This window comes from Sylvia atricapilla, chromosome 4 (assembly GCF_009819655.1).
Source record: "Sylvia atricapilla isolate bSylAtr1 chromosome 4, bSylAtr1.pri, whole genome shotgun sequence".
Taxonomy (NCBI): domain Eukaryota; kingdom Metazoa; phylum Chordata; class Aves; order Passeriformes; family Sylviidae; genus Sylvia; species Sylvia atricapilla.
In genome coordinates, this window is record NC_089143.1 from 59148077 (window position 1) to 59170299 (window position 22223).

A 22223-nucleotide genomic window follows, 5' to 3' on the forward strand; every position below is an offset into this window, starting at 1 on the left:
CTCAGTTTGAATTACAGTTTTTTCTGTACATAACCCGGAACAATGTATATCTTAGCATTTCATTTGTGAGGCTGAGAATGTTTTATAATCCTGAAAGTATTACTTAAATGTATACTTACCATAAAATTTCAATCTTGCATTTGGAGGAAAAACTATATTGCATTGCATTTTTTAAATTTAGATTTTACATCAATTATGTTAGAGCTTTAACTGTGGATGTTTATATGCAAAAACTTTGTATTGTGGTGGATGGAAAAGACTTTATGTGTCTCTATTTTAGGTAAAACAAATTACTTATATTTTGTTTAATATTTACTTGGGTTTACTATAGAAATACAATTTTACTGGTTGCTGGAGAATTACCCTCCAACCTTATTTATACTGTTTTCTTAGCACAATAAAGTCAGTCATAAGAGCCCAACATATTTGCATATACATACTGTATTTCCAGATTTTTATTTTTGGATTTCATTCTCTTAAGGCAGTTCTTAAATCTTCTCTGTCCTCAGGTTGCTGAGTCAGACCATGAAGGAGCATCTGGTACGAGTGGCTAATGAAGCAGAATTTATCCTGAGCAGACAGAGGGCAGAGGATATTAACCGCCATGCAGAATTTGAGGTAAGAGAGGAAAGCTCGTCTCAAAAAAGCAAAACACAGAAGCATTACCATCCCACTGTGATTAAGGATTCCAGGCTGTGATATGGGCTTTGCAGGCCTCAGGAGGTTCCACTCTGAAAGGTGCTTTGCAGTCATAGGGTGATCTGATAAGTTTGCCACTAACTTTGATGGAGAAACAGGCTGAGCAGAGCACCTCAGAACTTGTTGAAATCTGCCCACCGTAGATTGTAGGGGAAGGAATTTTATCATAGCAATGCTGCTCTTTTTCATTTAGCAAATATCACTGTATGTGTTAAAGCTGCTTAGCATCACAGTCAAGATACAGGTCTGAAAAAAACCACTTTGCTGAAGATAAGTGGTAACAGCCTGTGAAGTGTAAAATGAGAAATTACTTTCTTTTTTCTTTTTGTATCATCTGCTATTTAGCTAATCCCTCTCTAAACCCATTCTCCTTATGTTTTACATGCCTCAGTGTGGTTTAGTTATGTTTTCATATTTTCACCCCACTTAGGGGAATCTAAGTCTCTGTTTTTGTAATAAACTTGTATTACTTCTAACAAAAATACAAGCCTGTTTTCTGAATCACTTTGGTCATACCTCCAGTTTAGGATGTTGGTTACATTACATATCAGCTTTCCCTGTGCTTTAATTATTGGGTAAATGAAAATGAAGCTAAATCTCTCTCAATTCACTAATATTCTACTTAAAGAGTACTTTGTCTTTCTTCTGACATGTGATATTACTTGTGGTTTTGTTTTTAAAATGAAGCATTAAGAGATTGAAGGCACATTTGTGCTTTACGTACTTCTAAACTGTTTTCCTCTTAAATCTTTACTTGAAAAAATACTCCCCAAAGATGAAAGCATATTTGTCTTAGACAGTGCTTATGTTCTAAAGGTCATCTGTGTTGGCCCCGGGATTCAAGCTGTGCGTTGTCTAATAACATATCTGCACTTCATCTAGAGCTAGTTACCCCCTCCTGCAAACAGAGATGTTGGAAGGTATCTACAGTACTCTTCTGCAATGCTGAAATAGCAGGCATGTTTCATTTATTACATCAAGGCTTTGGCGACAGTCCTGTGGAGATGAAAAGTGCATCCTTTTACTCCGTTGCCTGATAATCACTGGACTGGGACATGCTTGACATCTTTTGCTCTGGATTTATGCAGGAGCTCCATGCATGACATGGTGTTATTGATTAGATGAGCAGCCCACTTTTTTTCCTTCAGATGCAAACTATTTGCCAAGAGGGGTGTGTGTATGTAGGAAATGTGAGAGAAATGAAGAGTTCTGTCATATAAGTACAGGCTCTGTGTGAATGCTGTTGTTCAGTGACAACTGCACTCCTAGCTCTGGTTCAGCCTCAAGATACCTTTTATGGTGTCTGGAAGAAATTTAAACAGAGCATCAACTTACATTTTTAATAGAGCTCTGAGTTCTGCTGTGACAAGTCTCTGGGATGAGAGTTGGCTGATATTTTAGGCTGATGCTGGTTTGAATCTCTCCTGTCTCAGTGGTGGTGGCTCAAGAGATTTAACTCATCAGGTGGAGCTTAAATGGTGTACTCAAATATCAGCAGTCTGTTTATCCAGTTAAGTTTTGTTCCTGTGTTGGAAAAACTTTGATCCAGCATGACTTCCACAGGTGTGGAAACTGAAGATACGCAGCTATTGTACTCTGCCAAATGTGTTGAGAACCTGATGTCTGTGTCAGACTTCTGTCAGTGGTGTGTTCCTTTGGGGAAAGAGAAACCATTAGTCATACCCATCCGAGTCTGCAGGTACCACATTTACAGTCAGAAATTCTGGTCTACCATGTTCCATCCATGTCTTAAGATGTGATAGCTGGAAAAAGTGAGCAGAGGAGGGATCCTGTAAGATTTAGCCCAGGAAAATGATGTATATGAAAATGTGGGTTTGATCACATTTAAAAATGTTCTGTGCTTCTGCTAATTACTAGTTGCAGGTTTTTTAAGAAATGGTTGGGATCAGCATGTGTGGTTCAGATCAGAATAAAGTTTTGCCCTCTGAGCACTATGGGGAAAGGAGATGAGGCTGGTTGAGGAGGGATAAAGGCCCTCAGATGAGAAATAAGGAAAGAACTATTACCCATTATTATTCAGACGTGCAAGTTTGATGTTTCATATTTCATATGAAATAATCCATGTTAACACTGGGTCAGCAAAAATCCAACCCCCAATTTCCTTTTTAAGGATCTTTAGTATGTTTACTGCTACCTGATTGTAATTCTCCATTTCTAAAAGTCATGGTGAAGATGAGCCTTGCAATATCAGAGTCAGATTTTGAAGAGGTTTGCACTATGGTATGCAAGGACAGTTTAAAAGTAAAAGGCAAGTTGTCTTTTGCTTTTTAAAGCTGAAGTCTGGTATTTGGAGCACATAGAGGCAGGAAAAAGCAATGGGAAATTTAGGCAAGCTTCGTAATGAAGCTTTCTTGTTATGTGTAATTTTATATATTCAGTTATAAGTGGGGTAAGGATGATGGTTGTAAGAGGAAGAAAAAGCTGAGGAAAATAGGTAATAGAGGAACGGCACTGCTGTGCTGAAAACTGCATCTTATAGAAATGGGATGCAGGAAATGATTTGACAGGTGGTAGTTTAAAAGTTGCCACTCTTGTTTGGTTCTTAATTCACTGCAAGTACAGGAGAGATTTTTTCCTTCCAAAAGTGGTTTGATGAATATCCACCTATCAATTTTTTCCCATCCTAGAGGAGACAGAGAAGCAACAGCAAATGCAGCATGTATGAAGTTTGCTGTGTCAGCTCTGGTTGGGCTTTGCTCTGTCTCCATGTGGTGAGACCCTGCATTGGTAAGAACATGAAGAGGAACCCTTTCCATACAGTGGGATGACCAAAAGCCTGAGAAGAGTCTCTGAAGAAAGGGTAGTTTTGTGTTTTGGCTTATTTTTGATGGCTTGTTGTTTCAGTTTGTGCTGTAACTTTGGGTATGCAGTTAAACTCTGAGTGCCTCAGCGAGCTAAATTTAAACTGAAAAAATAGAAAGGAAATATTTTCTATTCTACTTGTGCCTTCTCGTGGAATTTTCTTTCTTTCAGAAACCTAGTGTCTTTTCACTGCTACCTGCATAAGGGGTAGTCCCATCTCTGCATGTAGACAAAAGGGGAGGTCACCAGGAAACCTGACACATACTCATTTTACAGTGTGGTTGAAGGCAAAAGAAGCCAGATGAAGGAAAATTCTACTCATTTCTGTAATGAGATAGCAATGAAACACACGTCTTTTGCAGTGAATGTGGGAAAGTGAGCATTTCTAACATATAATCTTAAATTTTCTCTGTTGTCCCTGGGGCTTATGTGTACATGTCTCGTAGGTGTTTTTCAAAATCTCACCCGTGGCGTTTGGGAGAGTTGAAAATCCTGAAGAGGAATCCCTTTATGGTAGTGTCATGCTACCACCCAGATTTTTTTCTAAAAATGACCTTGAAAAATGTGGTGATTCTCACTGTGTCTTAGATTATTTGTGCAGACTGCTGTGGAGTTGGGCCTATGGGAATAATTGGATTTGGTGTGAGGAGGGGGAGGGAATTTTGTACTCTAATTGACTTTATTTTATAATTTATGACAGGAATGCCCACTGCCTTGGCTATGCTTCCTGTCTTATATAAATCTTCTGATGTACTTCTGGGTGAATATACATATTTATAGAATACTAAATAAGTAGACCTGCAAGGTTTTTAGGCCTCAATTGTTCAGCATTTCGTCTTTCTAGTGAAGCTTTAGTTTGCTATTGGATGGCACTACTGGATTTAGGCAAAAATCTGTGATACCAAGTCTCAATGCTTGAGTAAAGTATTTTTGATGATCGCTCCAGGAACATGGTTTCTTTTTTCTTGTTTGTTTTGGGGTTTTTTTTTTTGCATGTATGATTCACATGGGAAGTTAAGAAAATGGGGAAAAATACACAGTACAAACTATTTATAATGGTGTACATTATGGTGTGTGTGGAAGAGGAGTGCCACACAATAATTTTCAGAAAACTTTCTATAATGAGCGTACAAGGATTCTTTATTCTGAGGAAAACAAACCCCTTGGTACTTTTTCAGTTGAATATTACTGCTACTCTAACTAGCAAAATAACCTGCCTCCTCAAGGTGTCATTTTTGAAAGATTGTGTCGTGTCATCCCCTTGAATTTTTGGTCTTAGTTCTTTCAAATTCTTGTCATGCACAGAAATAGAAAGTGCTGGCATTCTTGTTATTGGCTGTTTCTGTTGATTAACTGAGAATTTCACATGACTTTCCCTTTGCATTTGTTATAAATCATGCTAGGCAGCTAACTTCTCTGCATGATTTCTCTTCAATAATTAAATCTAGCATTTCCAGCTGCTGTAAAATTTGTTGCCCTTTTGCGTTCAGTTATGTTTTTTCATGCGGAAGACTTGGACTTCCTCACAGTTTTAATTCTTACTCAGTGTCAATTTACAGGCTGTGGTAATAAACAGAATGTTTTACTTCACAGCTCATACTGGGAAACGAATCTTAAAACTGGTGTTGCCTTGACAGAGGTGGGATGCAAGGCTAGGCAAGCATTCCAGTAGTGACTTGGATGTTTCCTTTTTGTTTCCTTGGCAGAAGGCAAAATCCAGTGCTTCCCTTGATGGATAATCTTCTGTACCCCACATCTTTTCCCCTTTGATGCACTAAACATTCAATGTTGGAATACGTTATTTGTATCAGAGGAGGTGATTAAAAATTTTACTGTGGGTCAATTCTGACAGAATACCCCTAAGTCAAAGGGAATGTTTGAGAGCCCTTAAAAGAATTATGGAAAGGTATTTGGTGTTTTTGTAGTTTCTGTAGATGGTTGTTGTTTCTCTGTAATAAGAAGTTACTGTGGGAAGGAAGGTTTTAGTCCTTGACTGGGTCCATATTCTACATGATTTACCAGTTTTTTTAACAAAAGCTGCTTTGTTATAGAACCTGTGCATCAGAAATTCCTTCTGTGGCTCTTGCAACATCCTTCTATATTAAGTGTTTTTCAGCACACTTAATAATAATACCCTTATTTATTAAAACAGAAGATTCTGTACTGATTTCAGTGGGAATTTCTCTTTTAGAGTGGGTCAGCAGCAATGGTTCTCCACAGAACACATGGAGATAAAGGATATTGCAAGCTGCAGGAATGCACCCAAAAGTTGTTGTCAAGGCTTTGCACGTATTGTTGTGAACGAGCTTGACTCTCTCAAATTTAAATTTGTAGATAAGTGCTGCCCTTTGCATTGGGACGTTTAGGTGTTACAGCACCATCTGTCTGTCAGTAGAAGGAAGAAAAAAATTGACTTCTATTTCTAAACATGTTTTTGAGGTATTTTAAATGCTTCACAGAGTGCTGAGCACAGGAGAGTGGTGTGGTGGTGTTGGTTTTTTTTTTTTTTTTTTTTTTTTTTTTTTTTTATGGGAGGATTAACCAATTTTGTTCTGCTGCAATATGTTGGCATGTCCCAAACTAGGAGACTAAACTACTTTTACTCCTGAGATGGCAATTTTTGGGATTAATTGTCTCATGGGAAACAAAGGAGACTAAGTGTAATTTGAAAAAGAAATATCTGGGAAGGTCATGCACAGTGTTTTACAGTGTTTGAGATTTCAACTTTTTGTGTCCTTTCTGACTTCTTTTACAAATTTAACACATCCACCTTTTTTTATCTTCCTGTGAATGATAAATTTCCTTTTAAAAACTGTTTATCCCCTCTCATAAGTACTGTTACAGATTATTATATTCACTAGAAATTATCAGTAGGCTTAAATAATCTACTCTCCTTAGGTCTTTGAACTTATCTTTTGCTGTGGGAATGCATCTTAACTTCATCATAAGATGTTCTTATCTGCCCTACCTCATCCTGCCTTTCTTTAAATATCTTTTTGGCATTCAGACTTGATGAGCTGGATAGTTCTTGTCCTTGTCTTGGGCAACTCGTTGAAAGAAATCTAATGAAGCCTGACTTCCTTTACAAAGGCAATGATGGCTCTTGCCAGAGTGTTTATTCCTTTGTTTGCTTTTTTGCTTTAAACAAATCTCCAAGTTTGCCTTTTAGAAACTACAGGCTTGTTGCCATGTTGCTCCCTGCGGTCCTCCAGAATCCGTTTGGCATATTTCTTTCCTCTGGCACTGAGGCAGTTTGGACAAGAGCAGTGCAGCTGATGGCTGCGCTCATCCCTGTGTTATTCTGGATCACCTGAGTGGACACTGCCTGGTCTCAGCAGTTGCTCTCTTCCCAGTATTCTTTTATAACATCTCTGTTCTGTGGTGGTCATGTGTTCCATCCAGGAGCACTTTTTGCCCTTTGATCTTCTATTAGCTCTACAGAGACTCCTTAATGGGCTCCTGCCTCCTGATTTGTTTGAAATATAATTTAATATGCCTTTTATGGCTTGATGCAATTGTTCCTCCATCTCTTTTGACCTGCTTCATTCTGTTTTTAAGACCGTCATGCTGTAGTTGACATATTTTTTACTCTTTTCTCTCTTTGGAGAGACTTACTGAAGAATGCCATTTTCTTTCTATAGCTTAACCATTCCAGCTTTTTGTTTATTTGTTTTTAAAAATGCCTTCTTTTGGATGGCATATGTTTCCTTTGAACTCCTAATACTGTATCTTTTTATACAGATTTTATGTTGTCTATTAAAACATTTTCCATGTTTTTCTGCATATTTTTATATTTATAATATGAAAATTAAGCTAGCCAGGTAAGAAATTTCTTGCTTCAAATGAGATGTTCTCACTGGAAATGTTGTTGTTCTCACCTCTTCATGAAAAATAAATCAGTATTGTTTACCTTATTTGTTATTCATGTACAGATTTTTATGGTAGCTCATGCCAGGTAATGATTCTTAAATAATCTGGACTGAAGTAATACAGTGTAAATAGAATGTAATTTTCTTGCACTAAAAAAGCAAATATCCTGTTTGTGCTTGATTGGATATCTTATTCTAAAATTTCTGTCCGGAGACGACTTCTATTGCTTATGTACCTTTTTAAGAGCAGTGTTAGGAATTGTTCAGCTTTGAAGAAAGACCACTGGTGACAGTACACATCCCTCCTATGTGTTTTATTGCTACTCAGTTTGATCTAAATGAGAAGGCTGTTACATTAAGATAATTCTGATACTGGAGCTGACACAGTCACAGAAGATCTTCAGGGTCTATGTACTTGAAGGTGTTTTTTCTCAGTATTTCAACTGGGCTTAAATACTATGCTCAGTTTTAAACTTGAACTTATTTTCATTTAGCATAATTTCTTTCCTGTTATGTGTTTATTATCTTTGGGCTTCACTGTCAAGCCTATTACCCTATTGTCAAAGTGTGCATTCCTAAGGAAGAGTTTACTGAAAAGGAAAATGCAGTAACACTCTCCCAGAATACACTCCCACTCTTCTGCAATTTGAAGTGATGCTTGGGTTGTAAAATGCCTTTTCCCTGGTAGTGAGTCAGCTTGGGTGAGGAGACGTGGATCACAAGCAGTATTTCCTAGAGCACCTCCTGTTCATTACACTGTTGTAATTAAAAGAATGAAGCTGTTGCTGATAATGGCTTATGACTACACTCAATGCTTACAGTTGGGAGGCTGACTCCAGCAAGTGAAATGAAGGATTAATTCCAATAGCTGCCAAATTATGGCAAAAAGGAGCAAAGATACAGGTCAACACGATGGACATAACTTTATATCTAAAATTGGATTAATTTTTGTGTTTTATTATCTAAGGTGAAGCTTCTGTGCTGTTTTATTATTATCATGACTTGGTCTTCCAAGCTTCCCCTCCTCCAGTTCCTCTCCTTTGTGACTAAACAATTCTGAGTAGCTGAGTGTCAGCAAGGAACTCTGTCAATTCCTTATTCACTCATTCTGCAGACTGTTTTTTACACACATGTTGGAGAGCCTGAAGGAAACTGACAGGAATTGTACAGTTTATATCAGTTTGGCCAGGCTCTTACCTTGTATTTTCCTCTCCTTCTGGAATTAGCTCTACTGTTTCTTGTCATACGACCTTTCTTTGGGTGCTTTTTCTTTTATTTTGCTTTCGTGATGTTGGTCTAAATAAGTCATGATACCTTCCCAAAATGTGACCTTTAAAGTCAAAGTAGATTGTGTATATCAGTGGAGGATTTGGCTTACTTTGATGTTTTAAGACCTTTGATGGAAACAAGTTTATTCTTCTGTTGTTATTTGTACCTTAAGCATTTCCACTGGAGGTGAAAATATAAATATCAGAATCATTCTGAAAAAAGTGTTAATTACAGCATGATAATAGTTTGTTTGCCTACAGGAACCTGAAACTGCTTTTTTGTTTCTGTTAAAACAGGCTAGGGAATTGAAGAGGTTTTAATAGCGTTAACTTTTAGATGAAATGCTTTCAACCAGCCTTCATAATTCCAGAATTAGTGGAAACATTTATATCTTTAAGATTCTTCCATCAAGGCACAGGGAAGCGAATTATTGAAAAGATAAAAATAAATTTGTTTGCTTTCTGTCAGAGTTCATATCTACAGCCAACCTTGATAGAAGACCAGAATGATTTAGACAAGTTTGCTTTGGAGATTCATAACATATGCTTGCTGGACAGAATTGAGTTATCTCTGCTCTGGAGAGTAAGTTATTGTAGCAGGAGCTGACAGAGATGAAGATAACTGAGGGAAATTCAATTACCTTTTAGTGTTTTCCTTCTAATAGGATTCTTAATGTGAAAAAGATCCTTAGATGATGCGCCTGTGTTGCTTTGTGAGATCTGCTTTGATACCTGCATCCAGAATAAAGTGAACTCTTCTTTTCAGGCCTTCATTAAGGATGAAATATGCATCTGATTGCTAAATGGGTGCTAGCTTTTGATTCAACATATTATCATTTGTAGTCCAGATGTATTTGACAGTCTTTTGGCAGTAGTCTTGAATATTCTACATACAATTTCATTTTCAAAAGTGTTGTTTTTATGTAAAAAGGTTGTTTATAATAGCAATTGAAGAAAAAGGTCACAAAATTGTAAAATAATTCCCTATACGCTAATGCTGTCTCTGCATGGTTTTTCCTCTCATTTGACTTTTCCTGGCAAAAGCCCCCAAGTTACAAATATTATTTATGGCTGACCTGAGTTCAGGCTGTTGGGTTATAGCCCATCCACTTGACTATAGCTGGATTTCATGTAAAAACTCTTCAGTTCTAAGGGTACTGGGGGTAGACTGGTGCATGCAGGTATTAGAGTGATGTTATTTGTGTTACTTGTATAATATTTTCTGTAGTGTCTAGTATTTGAAATGAAAATTTAGAAGTGACTTTATGAAGGCAGCTCACTCTGCAGCTGTATGTACAAGAGTGCACCTGCAGTATGTACCCTCATTTACTGACCCACTAAACTACTGGTTAGAGCTGAATATAAAAAGAGTTTATTTGTTAAACTCTGAACCTTACTCAAGTTGCAAAGCATGCTTTTTATCTGGATGATTTACCCAAGCATGAGCACACTGATGTTTCTATAAGAGAAAGGAAGAACAGGTATCTCCGTGTTAGACTGATCTGCAACCCCAAACCAGGTTTGGATGTGCCTAAAAGACACAGCATACCTGACCCTATAGAATAATGGATTGAAATTCAGGTTCATATTTTGAGTAGCTGCTTGTCTTGACCTGTGGCTTCTTGATGAAGTCACCTGTGGTTACCCTCATCGTTCTCTTGTTTGGACTGAAATCCTCACAGGAAAGTCTCATTTTGTAGTTAATACAGTCTCCTGATTGAGGCATGACAAAGCTGATACCTGCAGGTTTATTTTTTGGTGGTCTTGAAGGTTACTTAGGAAAGTCAGCTTTGGGACAACATAGTGAGATGCTTACAAAATGTTTGAAGGTGTTTGTCGGTAGTTCCTGAAAGCACTTACAGTCAAGGTTTTTACTGTTACCTATATTTCTTCCATAGAATATTTTTCTGTTTTATCTATTAGTATATTATTGAGGAGAAAATTGTACAAAATGTTGTGTTTAGTGTAAAAAATTTACTTTCTTATTCCATTGAAAGCTTCAGCCTTTCACTGAGAATGCTCCATTATGAGCAAAATATTGTGACGTGCGGAAATAAACACCTCCTTGAGTGATGGTTGAAAAGAGACAGTAATTGCTTTAATAAGGATTTTGCAGCTAAATTGATAAAATCATCTGTAGTTTTTAGTAGATGGGGCTGTCTGGGATCCAGGGAGGTGGAAATGGTGGAAAACTGTCAAGCCACATCCATCCAGGGATGATATTCCTAATCTTTTACAAAGGTAGCCTTGTATTTCTGAGTAGATCTCTGCAGCTTTCCAGGAAAGGGAACAGGACTGCACTGATCAGAATTCTTAACTGGAATTGAAAGGTCCTTTCACATTGCCTCTTTTACATCACTGCTTTGTGGTCCAGGTTTTTTATCTTAACTTCCCTGTGTTTGCTTTTAAGTGGGAATCACTGTAAGAGAGTTAGAAAATCTTTTCCTTCCTGCTTCACGTTATTCTTTTATCAGAGTGTTTACAGAAGGAGTCGATCTACTGATTTTTCTCTTTGACCTAAATGGGAGAAAGCTGAGCCAATTCCTTCGAGATGGTCTTGGGTCATGAAAAGGAAGATGTGTCAGGCAGTTAAGTTGCTCTTCTGGTGATTATTTTGGCAGGTAAACTTCCAAGTCACTTAGAAACCTCTGGATTTCACTTAATCTGGAGTCTGGCTGGAAGTGCTAGAGTCAATCCTTAGAAAGATTTGCCAATCAGAAAACCAAACCATCCTCACTATTCTGCTTTACACAAGCAGAATCCCGTTACTTTTCTCACCGCTCCTCCCTCTCACCTGTTCCCTGCTCACATTTCCAAGTCCCTGTTATTAATTCACTGTTTAGAAAATGCATCTTTGAAGGCTTCTGGCCATCTTAAAAGATTTCGATATCTCTTGGAAGAAGGGCTTGGAATGTGGTGATAGTGACTGTGATGAGCAGGGCAAGTGCTTTGGTCGTCATTCTGTGTTTTTTCTTCAAAGATACTGTGTTTTTTTTGTCAAAAATTTTCAGGAACAAATTCTAAGTCAAATTAGTAATGCCAAGACGATGGCGTCATGGATTTTGAGATGTTTGTGCTCCTTCAAGCATTTTCCCTGCCTGTCCTTGCAGAAACTCGAGATTTAAGTCTTACAAAACTATCCTGAATTGTCTGTTGTCCTTACAGCAGTTTGGGAGTCCATCTTTTGTGACTGATGCCAATCCTTGATGAACAAAGCAAGCAAAACTCTCAGTCACTGGATGGGTTGCTGTATTATAGAGAATGTGTGGAACTTGTGAAACAAAGTTGTCATAACTTGGGACCAGAGGCTGGGGCTGGCCCTGGCCTCTCTCCACTACCACCAGCAGGACTGGGTCATCCTCAGCTGTGCTGGCTCCATGCTTGGTCCCAAGGAAACATTTACAAAAGGAAAAAAAAAAAACCCAAAAAACCAAAACAGATATTCTGACTTTTAAATATTGTTGATTATTTTTTTCCTGTGCTGCCTGTTAGAAACCTGAGATATCTCATTTCTAAGCAGTTGTTGAGAGCCCTGTAGCCAGCACCACTCACCTTGGCACTGGCCCAATGCTGTTTTGCAAGGCAGTTTCATATGGTCGGCAGGAGAGGAGGGAGGAATGTTTCCTGGGTTGTTTTTTTGGATCACAGTTGTTTGAAGCTGTTCAGAAATTTGGAATATTAGAAAGAGATTTTTGGCTGGAGTGTAACTGAAGCTGTTAAAGTGTGTGTGAGATGTTGTTACATAGCTCTTTGGTATGCCCAATAACTGTTGCTTACATGTGTTTTATATAATGTTTTATGTAATTTCAGTAGTTTCTTTCGGTTTTGTGCATGTCTGGTGGAAGCTGCTGATTTTGATTAGTCCCTGTACTTTATTTCAAAACCTGTGATTTTAATAAGTGAACTGTAATTCACACCAGAATTCAGATTTGTGTTATAAAAATCCACAGAATTTGTGTTGGTTTTTTTTTTAATCCTGCATGACTGTTGTGCTCTGAATGTAACAAGCTCCAAGTATTGAGTTCAGTGTTTTTGACTGAATTTAAGTCAATTAGCGAAGTCCAGTTAAGCAGGATTTGTGCAGTTGGAATGTGTAATCTGTTTTGTGGTCTTACACCAACATCTGAGTTCAGCTGTTGGTAGAAAATGCTGATAACTGTATTGAGGGGTACTATGAAATCACCCTCATACCATTAAAAAAAAAAAAAAAAAGCCCAAAACAACCAGAGAGGAAAAAACCTTGCATGCTGAACTGAAACAGAGCCAAAATCAAAGCTCAGCAAGAAAATCAGAACCTTGAAATCGGTACGTTTCACAAATTCTGAAAAGTAATGTTGAAATGAGAAATAAGGAGAAAAATTAGGAAGTGGCTCTTACATGTTCCTATGTAATGGTAAGTAAATTGTTAAGGGGTATTATATTTTTTTTTAAATTAAAATTTATAACATGAAGGATGAAGCTTGGTGCTACATAGTTCATTTCTCTGAAGGGAGCATCTGTGCTAGTTGCAGTACTGTGTCTTGCATTGTTGCAGTCTTTTCATTTACACCATGAGAGCAAGAAAAAATACAAATTTTAAAGCAATATTCTCCGTCTGTGTTCCATATTGCTTAGTATAAGGATCTAGAGTTGTATGAATGAATGTTTTTCACTTGAGACTGCTGTAAAAACCCAGAGGCTGTTGTCTTTTAATGCTTTCAATAATGGGAATATTTCAAATGCTGTCTCTTCATGGTTAGTAAAATCACCCTGTTAGAAAAGAAATTAACTTATGCCCCCCCCAACAACTTTTAGAGCCAAATGTCAACCTTTCAAGGGTGGTAGAACTTTTTCTGAACTAAAAAATGTTAGTTAAAAAAAGCGCTTCATATACATCTCATGTTGTTCTAAAATTACAAATCGTGTTACCTTAATGCATGAGAACCAGTCATAAGGGGAAAAGTCTCATGCTCTAGGTGGAAGGAAACACAAAACATAGAATACTATAAAAAAGGAGCTGGGGGGATAAAGTTAAAACAATTTGCTTTTCATAGTTTGATGCTCTAGGAACTCTGACAGGAGGTTTTAAGATAAGGCAGAGGTTAAGCCAAAGCTGGGATTGTGACTCTTTACATGTTTCCAAAGTAAGTGACTAGGAATGATTTTAAAGAATAGCTGCTATAAAAGACCATATTGACCATATTTTAAAAATCCTTCTCTTTGCCTCTGTGGTGTGGTGGGTTTTTTGTGTTTTTTAAAAATTTTTTTAGATTTTTTTTTCTTTACCATTTCATCATCTTCATCGAAATAGCTTGCTTTTAAAATACTTGGTCCTGGAAAGAATAAGCCTCTCAAGAATCTTTCTTAGTTGACAAAGAGGTAGAGAGCAAGTTTGGAATGCAAGTTAGAACCTTGTAAATTGGCAGCGCTGAACTTGTTATTCTTGAATATATTTTAGAATAAAATTCCATGTAATCCTCCTTTTTTCACAGATTCTCTCTAGTAATTTGAAACTTTTCTGGCCAAAAAACCCCTTCAAACAAACCAAAACGCAACCTTAATACTTTTCGTTAGTAATGAATTAAAATGTTTCTGCAGATGCAGATGAAGATGACTTGATGGCAGTAACTAAAGGGCTTTTTTTCCATGTGTGGGAAGGAAGCCCTTTGCCAGCAAACCTGTGTTTATCCTGTTTGGCAGTGTTGCTCAAGGATACGTGCCAGGCAGGGTGCTTGCTCTCTGCTGTGAGAGGCTGTAGTGGTCCTGAACTGTCCATCAAGGACAATTACATGTTTTTAATTTTTTATTTTTTAATTTATTTTTTTTTTTAATTTTCCCACTAAACCACATAAGTGACATCTTTAGGACCCCAGTCAGGTCTGAAAACAATGTGGTATCCAAATTACTAATGTTTATTAAAAATGTGCTTGTCACTGGCATGCAACCCCTCATGGTGAGGTAGGAAATTGTTATGCCTCAATGCTTGTTATCTCAAATGAATGTGATCTCTCTGTTCTTTGTTCATTAATTGATTCTGATACACTCTCAAACTCCTGGATTAAAATCAGAGTTGTATTCTGAATCCAAGACTCTAAACAGGGAAAGCTGAAAAGTGGTTGAGGGGAGCTATGTAGAAAATAGAACCAGAAACACAGATCCCAGACTGCAGGGATATCTCAAGGGGCTAATCTTTCTGCCTTTTGCAAAGCTGGAACTTTACATAAGCTTGGAAACTGTTTATGAAGAGGTTTTTGGCTGGAAATGAATTTTCTTTGCATGTGTTTTGCAAATTTATAAGGAAATTTATTAAGTGTGATATAGCAGGGATATCAAATAATAAATAACAAAATCAACAGAGGCACATTGATTATTTTTGCTTGGGATTCTACATACAATATGTATGGCACTTCTTATATAATAATGAATCCTGTATAGAAATCCACATTCCTGCAAGGTAAGTGTTGAGACCATTAACATAAGTCAGGTGTTAAATACTGATATACCTAAGTATTTATAGCTGTCCCTTTGATTGCTGTAGAGGTTAAAGAATTTTAAGTAATGCAAATGCCTTTCACTTTTTTTTATAGCCAGAGACTGAAGCCACATTTATAGTGACTTCATTTGGAACTTTATTGCAAAATGCTCTGTACCACTTAGGAGGGGAACTGGTGGTACAAGGTATTTTGTAGTAAAGTTCCAAATTTTCCTTTAGTTTATCTGTTTGTCTGAATCATTCTGGCTACATTTTCCCACTCACTGAGAATGTCTTTTTTCTATGTTTTAAGGTGTTATTGTTTCCCCACTTACAGAAATGCACCTTTTGCCACTAGTATGAAAAACTATTCAGAATTAATCAGATGCAAAACTTGTGAAAAATTGCTTTTTATGTGGTACCTCTAAGGGCTTCTTAACTAGTAAGTTGTGTTCAAAATCCTCAGTGGTGTGTGTAGCCTGCTCTTAGAGACTTCATTTCAGGTTTAGCCGTGCCATCGCAACTGCTTGTGACTTTCAATCTGTTCAGGTGTCACTCCTGTGCCAGGTCTTGGTGCTGTGGGCTGTAAAAGAACTGTGCTGGCAGCAGGGTGTCTGGAAATGTGAATCCTGGGGAAGCTGCTGGGGGGCCAGAATTGCTGAACTGCTTTGTGTCCACCTTCAAGGCAGTGGAAATCCTTTCCTGTGCCTTAGTGGAATGGGGCTGTTGGAGAGGTGGTGGTCACCTCTCAGTAAGGGAATGAATGGGGACATTCTAGAGCTTTGTATCTGGCCCACTTCAATACTTAGATGCTTTCAGCTGATTCAAAGGTATTTTACCCCCTTTTTAAAAGTGAAGTTGCACAGAAAGGACAATATGAAAAGATAGGAAACCCAAGTATCCAACACCTGTGAAATAACACACCAGTGTGACTTGAATTTTGGCCACTAAGAACGTGTGGTGAATCCTTAGATGATGTGAGTATATGTCATTTTTTGGACAGGGTGGGTGTTCCTTATAAAATAAGGGAGTGTGTCAGTTCCAGAAGCTGGTTGTGGATTTGGTTTGCTTGTTGCACTGGACTAGAAGTTCTTCAGTGAATACAGCGCTAATATCTGTGGTGGTGTTGAAGCCACTGAATGTCACAAGGATGATACAATATGCTTGGGGAATGGCTGAAGAAATCATCCCTGGCTCCTTTGTTTAATATCAGTCTGAGAGCACAGAGCCACCTTTGAAGGAATGCTGAGCTTTTCTGTATCTAGAGCATAGGGAATGGTACTTGCGTTCTTTCTAGGCTTAAAAATGCCTTATGCTTGGAAGATGTGAACCCAAAAAAGTCAAATTTATTCCAAAGTGTGTTGCTTTTAGGCACTTAGACTGTTTTAAACTAGAGCAGCATGAGGGGACTACTCACAACCTGGATTTGCAGAAGAGGAAGGGAGGAAAGTTCCTATCTTAGTGCATGATTTGAATGCAAAATACACATAAATACAGTAAAAAACAGGTCTTTGGGTTTGAAAAGAGCATTTCTCCCTTTGTATTGTTTATGCCAGTGGTTAGCAGTGATGCTTAGAGAGTTAGAATATTGGAATAGCGTAGCAAATCCCAGTTTCTAGCCAAAAGGGAAGGATCTTACTTGTTTATGCAAAGCTTTGGCTTTGATTCTGATTCTGAGAGTGCTTCTGTCACACGAATAATATCATTAGATCAGCATCAAAGAAAAAGGCTAAAAAAGGTCTTTTTAGTGGTGCTAGTGGACACTGCAGAAGAAATCTGATTTTGTCTATTTCTTTCTTCTGACAGCTGCTTTTTTTCCAGTTGAACTCAAATTAGTTTGTCTCATTTACCTACTGTACTAAATTGGGTTCATTTGAAAGATGCAATTTGCATAAAAGTGCTGTTGCCTAGTGTTTATTTGGACCTAGTAAAGCTTAATTCTTTGAGACTTGAAGGTAAAAAATAAAGCTGTTGGCTCAGCACAGATTAAAACCAGATGTCTCTTGAGATCCTTGCATTTCTCTTTAATCACAAACCCAAACTGATTGTGGTAGATTTTTTTTTTCTGGTCATGACCATAGTTTTACCAGTCTGTGTTTGGTGTGATCTATGTCAACTGTGGCCTGTGCTTTTTTTCCTCCTCTTGTTATTTTAAATGCACTTTTTTTTTTCCCCCCCTCAGGAATGTCTGGCTATAAACCTACCTTTTTTTTTTTTTTTTTTCCCTTTTTTTCTTTTTTTTTTCTTTTTTTTTTTCTTTTTTCATTTCCCCCTCCTCATGTCCCATTTATATTACAAACAGTTGATTTAGATGCAGATTCTTTTTAATGTTGAAATCAGATAAAAGGCTGGAAAAGTGGATAAATGAGGTTTGGAAAGCCATGGGTTGAAGAGATGTGAAGCCATTGCATTGTGTTCAGTCCATTAAAACAAGAAGAAATAGAAGAGATACTTTGATAAGTGTTCTGCTGGTGTTAACCTTGATGGCTATTATCGGGGGGATGATGCTATATCTATTTCATTGGCTTAAGCTTTTTTCATGCTGAGAGAAATCAATACTTGGAGTCGTTGGATGACAGAGGCATCACTTCAGAATTGACGGTGCCTGTCAGACGTTGTCATTGGTTGACTTTTGTTCGCTGTTGAGGTTTTAAGCTTTCATTTTTCTAAGTCTTATTCAGGAGTCTTTGTAAGATTTCCCTGGGTAGCATTTTTAGTCCAGACTTTAAACCTCAGGTCAGAGGTCAAGTGCAAAGATCTGTGAAAGCAGAGGACCGAGGAGCTCCTTCATTTACTAAAATATCCTTATTTGTAGGGAATTCGCATTAGTGGCACAACTGTGGGTTATCTTATGGATGACTTTTCCTCCTAAGTGACACCCTCTGAGACAGGCTGTTCACAAAGCCAATAGCTTTTAGCTAAATTAGACAAAGGAACTGGCGTATGTACAAGTGTTCAGGGATCTCAGAGTTGAAGAAAAAAGTAAAAAGGTGCAACATTTATTTTAAAAGCCCTACACTATTAAACTTTTGAATTGCTTGTAGAAAGCATTAAACTGTAATTTTGGGGCTGCAGAGGTGCTCGATGCAGAGGGTACTGCGCAGAGAAAATCTTTTATTTGACATTTTGGTAGAGATCAAAGATAAAATAGTTCTGAAAACTAGGTTAATCCTGCTCTTCACTGACATACAGACAGGTGGAATAGACTAACTCACCCTGTCAGTATTTCTGGGATATTTCCTGCATACAGAATTTACTGTATTTTCATATATATAACTTGCCTTTTGGAAGACCTTGTGCCCCTTCAGAATTCCAGTTCCTTGAAAGTGAATCTTTAGGTAAGCTATGCGTTCAAATTGCCTGCAGTCTTGTCCTTCTCTCTTGCAGAGAACAAGAGAGAGGAAAAGCCCTGTTCTGTGATAATGGCAAAGGATTTTGTTCTATCCTGCATGAAGGGCTGGAAAACAAGAGTCTTGTCTCTATTTCATGCTTAATACACTTCTCCTTTGTAAAAATTTCAATACTCACTGAATTTAAGATTTTTTGGAGATTGCCTGTGAGATGTGTATCTGAAAATGCTTTTTTTTTTTCCCCCCTTTCAACACTTTTGTTTCATCCTAAGTGTGACTGCACTACTTTTGTGATTACAGTTCCATTGCACCCTTGCCCAAACAGATAACAAAAATCGTGTGGGCCAAGGCAGCAGTGGGAGGAAGGTTTGACAACTCTGTTTAACTGAGTATCTTAATTGTCAAATTATGTCCTGGCATGACAGGGTGCACATTGCAGGTGCAAGAGATCAAACACTGAAAAAGAAATCAAACTGTAAAAATACATTTTTGAGGTTGTGCACAAACAGAAATCAAGGTGGAGTTCTAATTTACATAAATGGAATGATGGGGGTTTAGTGTGAAGCACTGACTTCACTGACTGTGTACCACTGTGTATCCTGGTCTTGCATCTTTGGAAGTGGTGCATCAGGTGAACCTGTCAAATGGAAAATGAACACAAAGAGGGACTTTTTAGTGCTTTCAGAATAATCTAGTGGGGATTGGCTACTTTTGGATATGTCTTTTTCTCATTCTTTTGGTGGAACCAGTCTTCTTTCAGTCTTGTATTCAAAGTGTTTGAGAGAAGGAGGTGGAGAAATAACTTCTCTTTTGCTGTATGTTTGGCATATATTGAGGGTAGAAACCGAACCACTGAACTGGTGAGACACCTGTATGATCAAAGAGAAGGTTAGTCTTGAAGAACTTTCCTAGGCTTAGTGACTATATATATGCATGTGACAGATATCTGGCAGAACTGTGTCTTCTTTCAGGTTTTGTTAGTAAAATATAGGTTGCAAAGAGCGTGCAATGGTTAAGGGTTCTTCCTAAAGAGATGTTATAATTTTGTGGGATTGCTGCCTGTGGGAGCCTCTTAGTTTTGGTATATAATTGCAAATTTCTATTCATATTAAGTGCTGAATTTCCTGAAAAGTGGAGTTCTATTTCCAGTTCATAACAGGCTGGTTATGTTTTCATGGAAGTTGTCAGGACAATAAAATAGCATTTTTTTCTTCGTTTGTCACAGCTACATTTTGAAAATCCTTGTTGGTATTTAATGAAGAATGTGTTCAAAATCACATCATAAAGAGACTTTTTTAAAAGAGGTACAAGTTCATTATATCTTTTACAAAACATTCTAGTTTGATTTCCATTTTATCATGTTTTAAGGTCAAATGTGACTTTAATGTTCCATAAAGAGACAGAGATTGATAATGGGGAAAGAATAACCCTCTAATGTGATTTATATCTATGGATTTTATGTCAGATATGAAAAGTTGCTGTTCAAATTGTAAAGGAGGATCCATTAAAGAGCACTTTAAAACATTTTACTACTTAGCTTACCTTATTCACTTGTTTTTAGAATTCTGCCCTTTCAGGCAACTTAAAAATAACAGCTTGTGAAACATTTACAAAGTGCTGAAGAGAAATCAGAATCATCATGGCTGTAAAATAATTCAATGTATTGGGAAAGACAGCTGTGTTCAGAAAGGTCTGGAAAAATCCAGTTAAGTGTTGGGTATGATTTAGTCATCTCACATTTTTGTGAAGAGGGGTGGTAAAGTGCTTCATGTAGGAATACAAAAGACAGTTTTTGATGTCTCATTGACTTGGAAAGTCAGCTGCTTATTCTTCAGTCCTCCTGGATGTCTGCTCGTCAGGTGAGCATTGCTGTAAAATGTGGGGAAATTCTGAGGAAATACCTAAATATAGTGAAATGCTTAGAATAGTTCTTTAAAATTTATTCATCTGTTAGTACATTTTTCTTCTCCGGTATCTGTTAAAATCTGCACAAGGCCAAATTTTATTTTGTGTTGTGTTTTTTTTTTTTTTTCTTCAAATTCTTTCTGTCACTTTATATGACATTTATAGATACACATGTATGAATAGCATTCATAGCCTGCTGATTTTTTTTTTTATTTACAGCAAGTTTTTAGGGCTTGTACATATGTATAGATAAAGTATTGCTGGTGTTTTAAACATAAAAAGCGTATGATATTGTGCTGATATCTAACCTCTAAGAAATGATTGTACTAGTGTCTGCATCAGCTGTGCTTCCCAAAGAAAAAGCAATTTTTTTTGTTGTTAGGCAGACATTTGTGTCCATTCCACTAACTAGATCATAGAATAATCCAATCATTGACAAAGGCCAAAATGCTTTGTCTGGCATATGTGATCTGTGGAATTGTGAGATGAAAACTGAAATTACAAAGAGAGAGTGCTGAAGTGGGGAAAAGCCTTTATTGTTTCTACCAATATTTGTATTTCTTGTGGGTTTTCATGTACAGCAAAATGGGGTTTTGGTGAGGGGGCGATAAAAATTTGGTGCCCTTTTTTTGAGTTGTTTATTAGCAGCCAAATTTTCAGATCAACAAAACCCGAAACTGTGAGACAGTGTTGTAACAAAGACTCTCTCATAGTTTGGATTTCAGTTTGTAGGCGTGACTTAGAGTTCTTATTTGCTAGAATTTTCCTTTGAGCAGGTGGGCAAGCAGAAGATGTTTATACAACAGGTGTAATAGTGCTGGGAAAGTTACTGATTCTCCAGTGCTGGCCTGCAAATGAGCTCAACTTTGAGAAGCCACCTGATAAAGATCGATTTAGTCCTCAGATGTCTTTTGTTTTCTGTCTGAAAAAATGTGGATTTTTCTCCTTAACTTTCACAGATATATAAATTTATGCAGTTGGCTCCCCAAATCTAATCAAGGGTCATGGGAGTGGAGTGGTCAGCTAGCTGACATTCATTATTCTGAAATCTGCCATTGTTTATATAAAGCTGTTCACTTCATTATAGGCATAACCACTTTCATTTGATATGTTTTATTATGCAGTCTGGCCACTAACGTGTTGGCTTTTGCTAAATTTTGAGTGTGTATGTGTGGGATGTGGTTAAAGAATTCATGGCAAACCAAGATCCTCTGCTTGCTTGGCTCTCCAGACAAATTTCCTGCAGGCAGCTGCACAGGGCCTCAGTTCTCAAACCTGGAAAATGGGGGGTCAATTCTTCTCTCTCTCTCGGGTTTTGTGTAAGTAATTGATTGTGAAGTGCATCAAACTTCCTTTGGCTGGTGTAATTAAAATGCAGAGTAAGAAAGTTTTTATTTTCTTGCCAGTCGCTGTGTGCCCAGTACTCTGCAGACAAACGAGAAGAAGAAAAAATGTGTCATCATTTGATCACAGCAGCCAAGTACCGGGACCAGGTGACTGCAACACAACTCATACAGAAAATTATCAACATCCTGACAGACAAGCATGGAGCCTGGGGAAGCTCTGCACCAAGGTAAGGAGTTTTTGGGGTGCTGTGAAATATTTTTGTGCAGCAGTGCTCTGGTGATTTGACATGTGGTCAGAGGTAAACATGGTTTTTTAAAACAAACTAATTGAAAAAGGGTAAAATGAAGGTGTCAGTGTTTAGTATGGGTGAACGCCAGAGAACTGGTTTTGTTAGAGCAGTGGAAAACAGGATGAGTCTTGTGACTTTCAACTTTTATAGCAAAATGTGACACAAATTATTTTTGATGTTCCAGCCCTTTTGTTTATTTGAAAAATATTTTTAAGTGCTTTC

General features: G+C 37.5%; 1 protein-coding gene across 2 annotated transcripts in view; it reads left to right on the forward strand.

Annotated features, from left to right (window-relative positions):
* Window positions 1–22223, forward strand: part of LRBA (LPS responsive beige-like anchor protein) — a 363721-nt gene that overhangs the window by 128859 nt on the left and 212639 nt on the right. For both annotated transcript variants that reach the window (XM_066318056.1, XM_066318055.1), the window contains 2 exons: window positions 510–618; window positions 21772–21938. In XM_066318056.1, coding sequence (XP_066174153.1) covers window positions 510–618; window positions 21772–21938 — 276 coding nt within the window. The remainder of the gene's footprint in view (window positions 1–509; window positions 619–21771; window positions 21939–22223) is intronic.